Here is a 13,791-nt window from a genome sequence, read left to right on the forward strand (position 1 = left end):
CATCAACCAATGCGACCAAGGCAGTTTCAGTCCCATAATGAGGCCTGAATCCCGACTAGAAGGGATCCAAATGGTCCGCTTCTTCCAGGCGTATCTGGAGTTGTTCAGCAACCACTCGCTCAATCACCTTGCCCATGAATGGAAGATTTGAGACTGGGTGATAGTTGGCCATATTAGCCGCATCTAAAGATGGTTTTTTGTGAAGCGGTTTAATAACCGCCTCTTTCATCGGGTCTGGGAAGGCTCCCTCATGGAGAAAAGCATTCACCAACCCACAAAGCCCATCGCCCAGCCCTTCCCGGTTAACTTTAATAAGCCAGGATGGACAAGGATCAAGGAGACAGGTGGTTGGTTTCACTCGTCCAAGCAGCCTGTCCACATCCTCGGAGATAACAGATTGGAATTGATCCCATGCAACTGGACTAGACAGACCTCCAGCACTCCCCCCCCCCTGCGCCCACGGTGGAGTCTACCTCTTCCCGAAGGTAGCATCATTCTACCCTCCTGCAATCTTAAAACACGAGTTGCCATTGTGGTACACTTGTCTTCAGAGGGGTCTGGAAGTCTTTGATTTCAGCAAGTATAATTAAAAGAAGTTGCATAAAGTTCATTCATAATATTCACTTATACTTTGGCCTGATTTATATGCCAAACCATCATCAAGCCAAACTTTGGTTTAAAGGGGAACCTGCTCACCTCCTGCTGATGCCATGCTGCCACAAGCTAAGGAATCACCTTAAGAGTGACATTCAAAGCTAGGCTCATGATTTGTTATTATGAATGAATATATGAATTGTACACATTTTTTTAACTATACTTGTTAGTGTCAAAGAGCTTACAGTTTGTTTGGGGAGAAACAAACCATAAACTCAGATTGGGATGTAACTCTAAACTAGAACAGAACTTATCTTGTAGCAGCAGCAGGGGAAGAGTGAAGCACTCGAAATTTTGGCACCAGTATGATGTAAATTCACCTTTAAAGCATATGTTAGTTTAACCATGGTTTAAAGTGACAAACAAACTAAGCCATTGACAGTTATCTTGGTAAATGCTTAACCAGAGCATCATATTCTGCATCTTTTTCTCAGGAACATCTTTATGTGGCAAGCTACATAAAGCCCATTTCTCTAGTTTATCAAGGTAATGCTTTTTCACATTTGTTTAGATTTCTCACCTATTCTACGCAAAGGAACAGAACACAATACTTATGTGCCTTTTCCTTGGTTTAACAGCACCATAATGTTCATTACAAAATTAAGAAAATCCTTCCAGTAGCACCTTAGAGACCAACTAAGTTTGTCATAGGTATGAGCTTTTGTGTGCATGCACACTTCTTCAGTGTGATAGGTATGAGCACATGAAAGCTCATACCTATGACAAACTTAAGGTAAAGGTAAAGGGACCCCTGACCATTAGGTCCAGTCGTGACCGACTCTGGGGTTGCACGCTCATCTCGCATTATTGGCCGAGGGAGCCGGCGTATAGCTTCCAGGTCATGTGGCCAGCATGACAAAGCCGCTTCTGGCAAACCTGAGCAGCACATGGAAACGCCGTTTACCTTCCCGCTGTAGCGGTTCCTATTTATCTACTTGCATTTTGACGTGCTTTCGAACTGCTAGGTTGGCAGGAGCTGGGACCGAGCAACGGGAGCTCACCCCGTCACAGGGATTCGAACCGCCGACCTTCTGATCAGCAAGCCCTAGGCTCAGTGGTTTAACCACAGCGCCACCTGGGTCCCCAGGTGCTATTGGGGGAACTTAGTTGGTCTCTAAAGTGCTATTGGGATGATTTTTTTTATTTTGTTTTGTTTTGACTACATCAGACCAACACAGCTACCTACCTAGGTTAGCTTCTAATAATTTATCCAGTAAGATTTACAGCTGAAAAGGGACACAGGTTTACACCTGCTACTATGGCATTCAGCCCAGTCACAAGGACAGTTCCCCTTGCCATTGACCCTTTACTATTCCGTTCAACTCTGTACATTTGTAACTGGATTTAACGGAACACACACATATAAAAATACAAACATTTGCAACTGACAGACTTAATAAAACTTGCTTTTGTATGGACACAAGCCTTGAATACAATCAACCTCAAGTGCACCTTTGATAGTAACATTTGAATAAGAGAGAGAGTGTGAAATCAAAAACACAGCTGCTTCCAGGCAAAAAAAGTCTCATTCATGCAAATGGCATTTGCAGTCTACCTAAAACTCTTGAGTACTGGAATAGATTGCAACTGTTCATATTAATGTGTGAGCAACATGTTGCCAAGTAACAACACACATAAACTGGGGTTCTCTGTGTTGTCATGAAGAAGTATCATTGATCTGAATGAGTTTCACACATGCACAACTGACAATTTTGTTTGGAATTTCAGGGCCAGTATTTTTCTGACAAACGCTGAACTGCAAACTGCTTTGGCAACATACTTTTTATATAGGTTCCTATATTCAAAATAGAATTCAAACTGTTGTTTATGGTGTTTTTCTCCAAGGATCTGGGACTATTTAAAGCAAAACTGAGAAATCGGTCTGAGCCACAGAAAGAAGAAAGTATATTATTCAATAAAATCAAAATGAAAAGAGCCAAATACATTCAATGAAGAAGCCTATCAAAAAAAAAAACCCATAATTTTTAGAGGACTCGGTTAGACAACCACCTGTTTGTTGCAAGCATTAAGCTTCTGTTGAAAACTGCTAACATGCCCAAGTGTCAAAGTAGCTCTGGTGAATGAGAGAAGACTTTCATAAATACTGAAGTACCACCAACAGTATATACACAACCAACGTGTTAACTTCAGTGCTGATACTAACAGTTGTGCAGCCTCTTAGATTATCATTGGTGATGCGCACCTGGTGGCAATTTCAGAGATGTGTGTCAATCATAATTTCCCAAATTTATTCCACTGGAACTATATTCATGACTTCAGAAGAAGAAGAAATACCACCACTGGCATTTGGTCATAATATCCACACAGATTAAAAATAATAATGTGATAAATCCATGAAAGCAACTATCATGCTGCAATACTTCCTGCCACAAACACATTCTAATGATCAAATCAGCTGGTGAAGAGTCTTTTATTGTTATCATCAGCCATCTGCCTTCCTACAGTTGAATGGGAAAGCTATAAAAAGCTGTAGAAAGGCAGGTTATTCTGATATTATTATTATTATTATTATTATTATTATTATTATCATTATTATCATTATTATCATTATCATCATTATCATTCCATTATTTTAAAGGGATCAATCTCATGTTTCTAACCTTGTCTCCAAAGTCCTCCGGGAACTTCCACAAAACCACAGGATCTGTAAATAATTGACAGACAGCATTAATCAGAGACAAAAGAACAGAGTCTTAGAGTAGAGTACATTAATATTAAAGAGGGTCAACGTAGCTTCAGGCTCACAGACAGGTACAAAAAATGTGTCTCAAAACTCAGATATGGGATTATTCAAAATATTTTTTAAAAAAATTCATATTTATGAAACTCCATGCATATTTGTTAACACAATAACAGAAGGTTATTTTGTGGTGTGTGTGTTTTTTCCATAGCCTTTTACTCTGTGGCTGTTTTAATGCCTTTTAAAGATGTTGTTCCAATATTCATTTTTGCAAAAGGGAATTAAAAGTAGAAAAATGCAAAATGTTTTTCAAATGTCACAATTTAAGCCTATATCACTGTTTTTTAAAGCAGTTCACCAAGCTTTGTTCCACACTTACAATTTAAAATTACAGGTTAAGAATATAACAGAATACTACACATTCACCAGTTGAGGTTTGGGACCTGCTACGTCCAAAAATCATTTGGTTTTATGCAAACTAGCCCTGGCTAAAGAAACGAATTTGCTAGCTTAAGGGAGGCATTTTTAAAAGTTTTCTTTCAATCCTAACACCATGTAGGATATGTACCTGGAACGCTTATCTGGCAGAACCCCCAAATACTACATTCTGAGGGGTGTTCTGTGTGATAAAAAAAGTTGTCAAGTAAATAAAGCTTCAGTCTGCACAACACTTAAATAATTCTGTCTGATACTGTTGTTTTGAAATTTGCTACTACTTTAGTCTTTGTTATATGCAATTATGGTATGTTATTAAGTAGTAATAAAACACACATGCAGCAGTTAATTGCCATATGAATGTTTAAAACACAAAAGATCCCACAAGCCTGAAATCTGTCCACATTTGCTCTAATCCATTCCACAAAATAAAAACCAGTAAATATTGTCATGTTACTTGGTATTATGATATTAACTTTGCATCCCTTCAAAGGTCTTACTGGCCACTAACAAATATTCAAAGGATCAATTAATTTTCACACTTCCTTTCTGAAGTGCTCACATCATTTCCATTTAAAGGTACAGTAAGGAGAAGGGGAGGGTTTCATCACAAAAAAGAGATGGGTATTTTGGTGTACCCAGCACCACAATCCTGAATGTGAGGGTGTTGACAAGGAGCAAGAGGCTACATCTTGACAAGAAGGAGCAAGCATAATCCTATTCTGCAGTTATGTACTTCCTCTTCAGAACTACTGAGACCAAATTTACTTTTCCTGGGAAGCCTGATTTCTAGACACCCAACAACGTTAAGTCAATTTTATGCTGATTTTATGGATGAGAGAACAGTAATAGCTAGAAGAAAACACTGTCACCACAGATGACTTGTAACTCACTACACAGCTTAGATCAACATATGCCTCATAACAACTCAAAATATATTAGTGCTAGATTAAACACTTTTCATTTATATTTTGAAGTGACCGTAAGACTCACCAAGTATTTGCAACAAATGTAGATATTATGAACATTATATTGGTTACAAATTTGCACAAAGTTGCTTCCACATGTGCAAGATATTGCTTCAGGTCCTCCTCCAGGAAAGGCATTCCATAAGACACAAGCAAGTGTCACCACATGAACCTCCCCCCCCCCCCACTATGTGCAAATAATCCCTTTCCACTCATGTAAATAGAGAGGTTTGGATCCAAGCCCCTGGGGTTATCATATGGTTCAATAATCTATCCTACTTTCACTATGAACAAGTTACTTCATATTTATTGAAACCACAATACACTTATCTTAATTATAGCAAATTTTAGATGGACAAATGGTGCTTAAAAATTAAATCCAACCCCTTCCTCCGTATTTAAAAGTTATTTTTTAATTTTGTAAATGTCTAAACCTGTGTCCAAACATGGATTATAGGGTGGTGCACATTTGAAAAATTCAAATACCAATACAATATTAAAGCAAACCGCGAAAATCAAAACATAATAAAAACTAGAAGTAAAGTTAACATTGTGTCACAGATGTCCTCCAATAACAATTGCAGGATATCAATATTAAGACAAAGAGTTTATGAAGGAAACCTGCTAAAACAAGCCACAGCAATTATCTAAACCAGACATCCCCAAACTTCGGCCCTCCAGATGTTTTAGACCACAATTCCCATCATCCCTGACCACTGGTCCTGTTAGCTAGGGATCATGGGAGTTGTGGGCCAAAACATCTGGAGGGCCACAGTTTGGGGATTCCTGATCTAAACAAAGGAAAATTTACATTTCATATACCCTGTTTCCCCTATTTTAAGACATAGTGGTAAGTTTGTTACTGTCAATTAATTTTAGATATTTAAAGGAAACACAGAATCACAGAATTGTAGAGTTGGAAGGGACCACAAGGCTCATCTAGTCCAAGCCCCTGCTATGCAGGAATCTTGCCCAAGGTGGAGCCCAAACCCATAACCCTGAAAACAAGAGCCTCATGCTCTACCATTCTAAGCTTTCCCAACAGTTTTCTCTGCATTAGAAAATATACCCTACAAGAACTGAAGTTAATGGTTAGTTAAGCTTTGATCCCATTTTGAAATCAGTTTTCTGCATTTTAATTAACTAATATTCAAAATATCTTATTTTGGGCCAATATCATTGTCGAGTGAAATGTTTCCAAAAAGAGAAATACAAACAACACGAGGTCAATATATAACAATTCTAATAAAAATGCAAGTTAATTTTTTTACTGGTAACTTTACTATTTTGTATAAAAATTAATCTTGCACCATATTGTTTTCATTGGATCAGTTGATAAACTCCATAGGTTTTAGAACTAGAAACCAGTTAGAGGGAAACAAATAGGTTTACTTCAACTTTTCCCTAAGGCTCTGAAAGTGGCATAGCAAGCAAAAAAAAACCAAGATGTTGTGCAGGCTTGGTCACTTAGTCACATTAGTTTTAGGAAACAGGAGTGCACACATTATTTTATTAAGATGCATGCAGATTAATAACATCTGCACGAGCATCTCAGGTATTTTTCTATTTTTAAAAAAAGTATTTTTAATACAGTTTCTCTCTCTCTCTCTCTCTCTCTCTCTCTCTCTCTCTCTCTCTCTCTCACACACACACACACACACACACACACACAAACCCCAACATTCCCAAAGCAGATGCTCAGTTGGGATGCTGTGCAGCTAGGCTCCCCGTCAAGCTGGGAAGCAATACAACTCTCTCAAGCTGAGCTTTGGCTTCAGAGCAGCTGGCATGGCACACAGCTCACTTTCTAGCCACCAGCTTTTCCAAGACAGACTACTCTCCCCGAGGCAGACACTGAGTTGGGAGACTGGTGGAGAACTGCCTTCTCACTGACCATCAGTTTTAGAGAGGTTGGCAGAAATCCAACTGGTAAAATATCTCTGATCTGCACTGGGAGCAGATGCAGGGTTGTAACAGAAGCCTCTGTGCACAGCTTCAATTCCAAAGTTAGGTGGCTGGAAAATGACGTATAATTTATACACCACCCTTTGTCCAAGAAAGGTGGCTCACATAGCTTAATACAAACACAAAATTCAAGGAATGCAGTACAATAAATTGCACACCATCAGCATATATGGCACTTTCCTGAGCACAAGAGGAAAGGTTCCCATCCAGAAGAGCTTACACTCTAAAATTTGAGCCACGAGAAACATAAGAGAAAAGAGAAGGAAGTGGAGGCAAAAGTAAGCAGGGAAAGAAAATGCAATTGGTTACATTAAATGTACTTGAGCTTAGTGCAAGTAGATAAATAGGTACCACTACAGCGGGAAGGTAAACGGTGTTTCCGTGTGCTGCTCTGGTTTGCCAGAAGCGGCTTTGTCATGCTGGCCACATGACCTGGAAGCTGTATGCCGGCTCCCTCGGTCAATAACGCAAGATGAACGCCGCAACCCCAGAGTCGGTCACGACTGTACCTAATGGTCAGGGGTTCCTTTACCTTACTTGAGCTTAGAGGGCATGGGAGCTTGGGGGTTAACTCAAAGGTAAAGGGACCCCTGACCATTAGATCCAGTCATGACCGACTCTGGGGTTGGGGTGCTCATCTCGCGTTATTGGCTGAGGGAGCCGGCATACAGCTTCCAGGTCATGTGGCCAGCATGGCTAAGCTGCACTTTGACGTGCTTTCGAACTGCTGGGTTGGTAGGAGCTGGGACCGAGCAACGGGAGCTCACCCCGTCGCAGGGATTCAAACCGCTGACCTTCTGATCGGCAAGCCCTAGGCTCTGTGGTTTAACCCACAGCGCCACCCGCATCCCTATTAACTCAAAGGCTTCATGGGAAAAGGTGGGTTTTTAGGAGTGATTTGAACAAAGTAGAAGAGAAAAGGCTAAAAAAGAGGAGTTGCTTTCAGAGACAAAGAAAGGAGAAGAAGAAAAGCTCAAACATCACTTAGTTAAACAATCACACCAAGTAACCAAATTTGCACTGGCAGCCAAGAAGCTTCTTCCAGCTATGTAAATGCACTCCAATCTTAAGTCTTAATGTTGTAAATTTATTTTTATGTTGTAAACTGCTACAGGTTACGTGCATGGTTTTAGATGAAATATTCCTTTTATTCTCTGTCGTCCATTGTAAAGGCCTTTGGCTATATGCAATAAAAACTGATTGATAGTGAAACAATCAATTAGTTCCTCATCAATGGTCCAAATCCTCTCACTGTAAGTTACTTGTTCAAAAATGGCTAAAAGACCATTATCTGGCTTAAGTGGTTAGCGCATTACTATCACACATATTAAGGTAAAATGTACTTAATTGTAGACCATGAATGTAGAGATTGCTTCTGTTTTCCTCCCCCACTAGCATGAGCAACAAATTAAGATTTCTAATTTTGCTGTACATCCAAACTAGGAAGCATGGTTTGTTTAACTCAAACAAACCTTGGCTTGACACTATGGTTGGTTTGGAGTGAAACCAATCACTATTCTTGGTCTGGCCATAATGCTAAGTAAAGGATATCAGGGTTGTGTTTCCAACTGCCTAGGAGGTACGACTGGAATGGAAGCCTTCTGCACATTCACAGTAACCCACTAGCTATTGATTTTCTGTAATGTGCAATCACTGCCACTGAATGTACCATGCACAGTCCTTCACCTGGAACAAATTGTCGGCCTGTGAGGCTTCAGTGCCTGGTTGGCATCTGTAAGAGGGTTGCAAAATGCACAGTATTTGCCCACTGATTATGGGAGGAATATAGGTGTACCAAAGGACTTCAGTGAGAAGTTTCACAAAGTGTATCTATCCATTCACTACCATTTGCAGTTAATTAGTTACAAAAATACCAAATAGAGTACTCCAGCACTCTAAATACTAATGAGCAAATTAGAAAAGTTAGAAATAACTGCTTTTGTTTGTGGTTTCAGGACAGCAAATTATATTGGTTACAGTGATTCCTACTGAAGGAACAGTGTAAGCCATGGGTAGGCAAACTAAGGCCTGGGGGCTGGATCAGGCCCAATCGCCTTCTAAATCTGGCCTGCGGATGGTTCAGGAATCAGCGTGTTTTTACATGAACAGGAAGTGTCCTTTTATTAAAAATGCATCTGTGGGTTATTTGTGGGGCTTAGGAATTTGTTCTTTTTTCTTCTTCAAAATATAGTCTGGCCCTCCCACAAGGTCTGAAGGACCGGCCCCCTACTGAAAAAGTCTGCTGACCCCTGGTGTAAGCAGTCTGTATTCAGACCAGTTTTTAGCACAAAAAGATGGCTTTTAATTTTTTTATTTAAAACACACACACACACACACACACACACACACATTCTACAACTGGAAGAATTTACTGTGTTTATACTCTTCCGGCAACCTCAAAAGGGATAGTTCTGGTGTGCAGCACTGAACTTTTTAAAGTTGGAGTTATTAGGTTATTATATATACACACATTAAAAAGAATTGGCTTCTAGTGGCTAGGAAAGCATATCAGATTAATTTTTTTAACAGATTTCATATAAGGGATACACATCATAAACCAGAAATATTACTGTCAGGCACATCCGACTTTAGGTGAGAAGAAGAAGAGTTTGGATGAGGGTCTCAGAATCTTAACTCAGGAGGATAAAAGTGGAAGATGTTTTAGTAGCTGAATGAAAAGCTGCATGGGCAAGTAAGGAAGAAAGCAGTCAGTATTTGCCAAGGAACAGTAATGAAAAGAAAGAACAAGGACAAAACAGAGTAGAGGAACTTAATAAAAAAAAGAGGGGGGCAGAGAACCTTAAAGAACACTTGCTATCTTGTCTGGCACTTAAAATATGTTAGATTAAAGGCAATATGCAAATGACAGTGCCACTTTAAGACATACTTGAAACCACTCTTTAATGCAAATCATAGACTTGGTGGATTTATGCTCATGAAAAGAATTTTGCTGATGTTATCAGTCCACTCTTTACTATAGCAGCCGTACCTTGAAAAATCAGGCAATCTGTTACAAGGAATATTTGGCCAAAAGAGGTGTGTGTGCATGTGTGAATCCAATTACTCCAGTTTTAAAGAATGGATTGAACTAAAGTTATTCTGGTTATATTAGTTGTGTGTGGACAATCTAGGAAAGACAAACTTTTTGGGGGGGAACTTCTATTCAGTTTTGTGGACAACTTTTAAAAAGCTGATTTTTCATAGTATTATCAGAGTTTAGAGCAACACTGAAAACAACACTATCATCATGTACCTTGAGTCCTCAGCTTGCTTTCGAGAAAGTCTCTTGTAGCTGCTGTTGTTAAAATGAAAATGCTTCCTTTGAAATGTAAATGTAATTCTTGTATGGTGCAATATAACGGCAAGTCAGTGGAATGCACTACTATGGTTACTAAAATGCAGAAATGACTGCCTTCTCTGGTGGCTTCTGACCTGATCCAAGGAGTATGGGATGGTAGAGGAGATCATGAGGGACTGAAATTTATTTTGAAGTTGTCTGTCACAATGTCCTTAGCCTGCAGCAGGGTAGGAAAGAAGCCCTGATCCAGATTCAGAGAAAAGTGGAGGGTTGCCCATCAAAACAAATTTATATACCGGTATATAGAAATACAGTACATGAACATGACCTTTGATCAACTCAAGCATGAGCTGTCTCATTATACTCTACAGTGGATAATCTGTTATCTGCAACATCAGTGATATTGAAGACATCCAAGATGTTGAAACACATCTGGCAATTGGAATAGTTAACCATCATACATATTATATTTTTTAATTATTTTCCCCATCTACCAAGGAACTTTATATTTAACAATAAGTATCTTTAATTCCTCCTCACTTTCTGCCATCAAGGTTGTGTCATCAGCATATCTGAGGTTGTTGATATTCTTTAAAGGGCATTTCGTTAATAAACAAGATATTCTATAAATAACTAGCTGGCCCTGCCACGCGTTGCTGTGGCTCATCCATGTGATTCCCCTCACCCTGTGCCGATCCATGACGTATCCTGCCCCCTCTTTCTCCCACCCCTTGGCTCATCCCTGTGGCTGGCCCCACCGTGTCCTGACCATAGCTGCCAAGTCTCCCGTTTTTCGTGGGAAACCCCTGTATTTTAAACCGTTTCCCGCTGGCAGCCCAGATTGGAAAAAATCCTGTAAATCCCCCGGATTTCAGTACCTGCCAGGGAGGCTCCTTCTGTGCATGTCTGGACATGCGCAGAACCGATTTCGGGTGCTCTGCCCGTGTCTGGGCATCGGAAATCGAGCAGAGTGGCACCGGAAGTCGCTTCTGAGCATGTCTGGACATGCATAGAAGCGACTTCCTGTGCCGCTCTGCCCATGTCTGGGCACCAGAAATCGGGCAGCGCCGGCACCGGAAGTTGCTTCTACGTATGTCTGGAAGCGACTTCTGGTGCCGGCGCTGCTGATCCCGGATTTTTCTAACCGGGAGTTGGAAGGTATGGTCCTGACCTATCCCGTCCCCTCCTCCCCCCAACCCCCACCCAGATGAGTCAGTACCTCCATTCGGCCTAGTCTGTAAAGGCTTCGGACTAGTATGTAAACGGGAACCAAGGTGCTGTTGAAAGGGAAGGTTTTATAGGTACAGTACCAGTGTAGCCGCCGCTAGAGGGCGCTGGTAGGCAACCTGGTTCTTTTCCCAGCATACATTTTCGTCTGAGTGGTGTGTTTTGAAACACGGGGTTTGGGAGTTTTTACCTGGCACAGGTGTGACATCTGTCTTAGCAAACTTTATAAGAGCCTTCGGACATTCGCTTGGGACATTGTGTCCAAATTTGAACACAATCAGTGAAGCAGTTTCGGAGAAAAGTGGATAATAACCCACATGCCCAGTTTACCGTTGTGTGTGTGTGTATATATATATATATACACACACACACACACAGAGAGAGAGAGAGAGAGAGAGAGATATATTAAAAATATTCTATTTAGCATAATATTTGATCTACTATAATGTATAATATTAATTTTTCATATACAGCACCCTTGTTTTCCATTGACTAAAATCAAAACAAATCATGGTGTTAATTAGATCCACATTTCATTTTTCTTAATTCATCTAATCTTTCTTCAATTGATCCTATCTTCCCAAGCTATTTTATATACAGTTGTAATTACCAAATTCCTGGCTATTTATAAAATCAATAAACAAATACCAACCTGCCAAAAACTTGAGTGACTTTCTTTGACCTCTCATTACTTGAGGTCTGTGAGACAATCTTACCAATACAACTATTTGCCAAACTTTACAGTACCAATAATCTAGATTCATTAATGACATTTTTTACCCAAAGACCTCAATGTAATGTGCACATATTTCACCTATTTAAAGGGTTCCTCCCGCCTAGCATCTATGGAAACAAATCATAGAATCATAGAATCATAGAGTTGGAAGAGACCACAAGGGCCATCCAGTCCAACCCCCTGCCAAGCAGGAAACACCATCAAAGCATTCCTGACAGATGGCTGTCAAGCCTCTGCTTAAAGACCTAATAATGAAATAATAAAAATAATGAAGGGCTGGTGCACATGTAATGCTTCCAATCTCTTATGCATAGCTAAGGGCCTGAGAGCAAATTCTCAAATTATATGTTCTCTCTCCACCCTCATCCAAGATTAAAGATGTATTTCAGCATTTACCTTATCTGGGCAATGATCTTCTCTTAATCCCAGACTGATCTGCTCTTAACCACAGGACTCTAGTCATGAATCAGAAGCATGATGCTGGTCAGCAAATTAGGAACCACTGCTAAAGATACTGCCAGCATGAACCTAAGCATGCTTAAGACTTACCAGTAGGAACAGAGTAAGACATGGGTGTAGCCAGGACTTATGTTGGGGGGAGCAGGTAGACAGGATTTCTGTTGGGAGGACAGAGCACCCGCCTGTCATCATCCTCTGTCTGGCTCTGTCTAGCATATTCAGAATGAAATGTCTCAACAACAGTTGTTTTAAATTACTTTCTTTTGACCCCAAGTGCTCAAAAAAATCTGTCAATATCTTTCTACAATTTCTACTTTTAGTTAAGTATTTTTCTTTATTTACTTGATTTAGGGAAAGATAGCTCTCCCTACCCCACCCCCCGCACACCCATGGAGTAAGAAGGGAATATGAAATCTTGCCTACACCTTTTTAAACCCAATTCTGAAATTAACAGCATCCATTTAAGGAGACTTTACTCACACTAAGGTCCATAATATTCCTACAAATATATCAGAAAAGACTAGATAGGGTAGCTGTCTCCAGGCATTCACTGTTGGACATTTGAAGGAGCCTTCAGGAATGTGTGAGACTGGCTCTATCACCTTGATAATGCCCTGTGCGCAAGCAGACACATGATTGGCAGAGTCTGAAGAGACCCACTTCATTGCATGGAAGGTTTCCAACTCAAGGACAGGAATCCTAGTCAATCAGCATTCCCACTCCAGTTGGAAATCTGTCACATAATAAGGGAAGCCCCTTCAGAATCAGCTGATCACTAATAGCCAACTTCCTAATAACTGTGAGCATGTGTCTCTCCCCTGCCCCCCCTTTTTTTCGGTACTAACAAGACAGATCCAACTTTGAGCTACTTTAATGGAAGGTCAATCCTCTTTGCCCAATATTGTGCTATACCATTTAAAAACAGAATGGAAAGTCACTGGGAGCATAAAGGAAAGCCTGTTTTGCGACAATGGCATTAGTTATGCTACAAAATGAAAACCTTAATCAGGTGAAGGTTCATTGCACAGAAAGTACAAAGATGAAATTGAACCTGCCAAGCTTTTAGCTTGGCTTTCTACAAACTAAGGGATTTCAAGAAACAAATTCCCCAGCTTATCTCCTGGGTTAACGAGTAGGCTAGAAAGACATGCCACCTTTTAAAACTTCAACAAGCAGATGTAAAATTAACTGCATTTTAAATTAAATTAACACTTTTAATTTAAAACCTTGAATTTAAAAACCTAAAGTGAAAATTGTACATTTTTAAAAAAGGCAGGCAAACACTGTACAACTGTCCTCATAACACCTAACATTTGGCAAAAAGCTACAGTCATTACTGGACAGGGAC

At 40.1% G+C, this 13,791-nt stretch overlaps 1 protein-coding gene across 3 annotated transcripts in view; it reads right to left on the reverse strand.

Annotated features, from left to right (window-relative positions):
* DENND1B (DENN domain containing 1B) overlaps window positions 1-13,791 on the reverse strand; it is a 190,844-nt gene that overhangs the window by 140,390 nt on the left and 36,663 nt on the right. For all 3 annotated transcript variants that reach the window (XM_035123797.3, XM_035123796.3, XM_035123795.3), the window contains exon 3: window positions 3,276-3,319. In XM_035123797.3, coding sequence (XP_034979688.1) covers window positions 3,276-3,319 — 44 coding nt within the window. The remainder of the gene's footprint in view (window positions 1-3,275; window positions 3,320-13,791) is intronic.

Source organism: Zootoca vivipara, chromosome 7 (assembly GCF_965207765.1).
Source record: "Zootoca vivipara chromosome 7, rZooViv2.hap1.1, whole genome shotgun sequence".
NCBI lineage: Eukaryota > Metazoa > Chordata > Lepidosauria > Squamata > Lacertidae > Zootoca > Zootoca vivipara.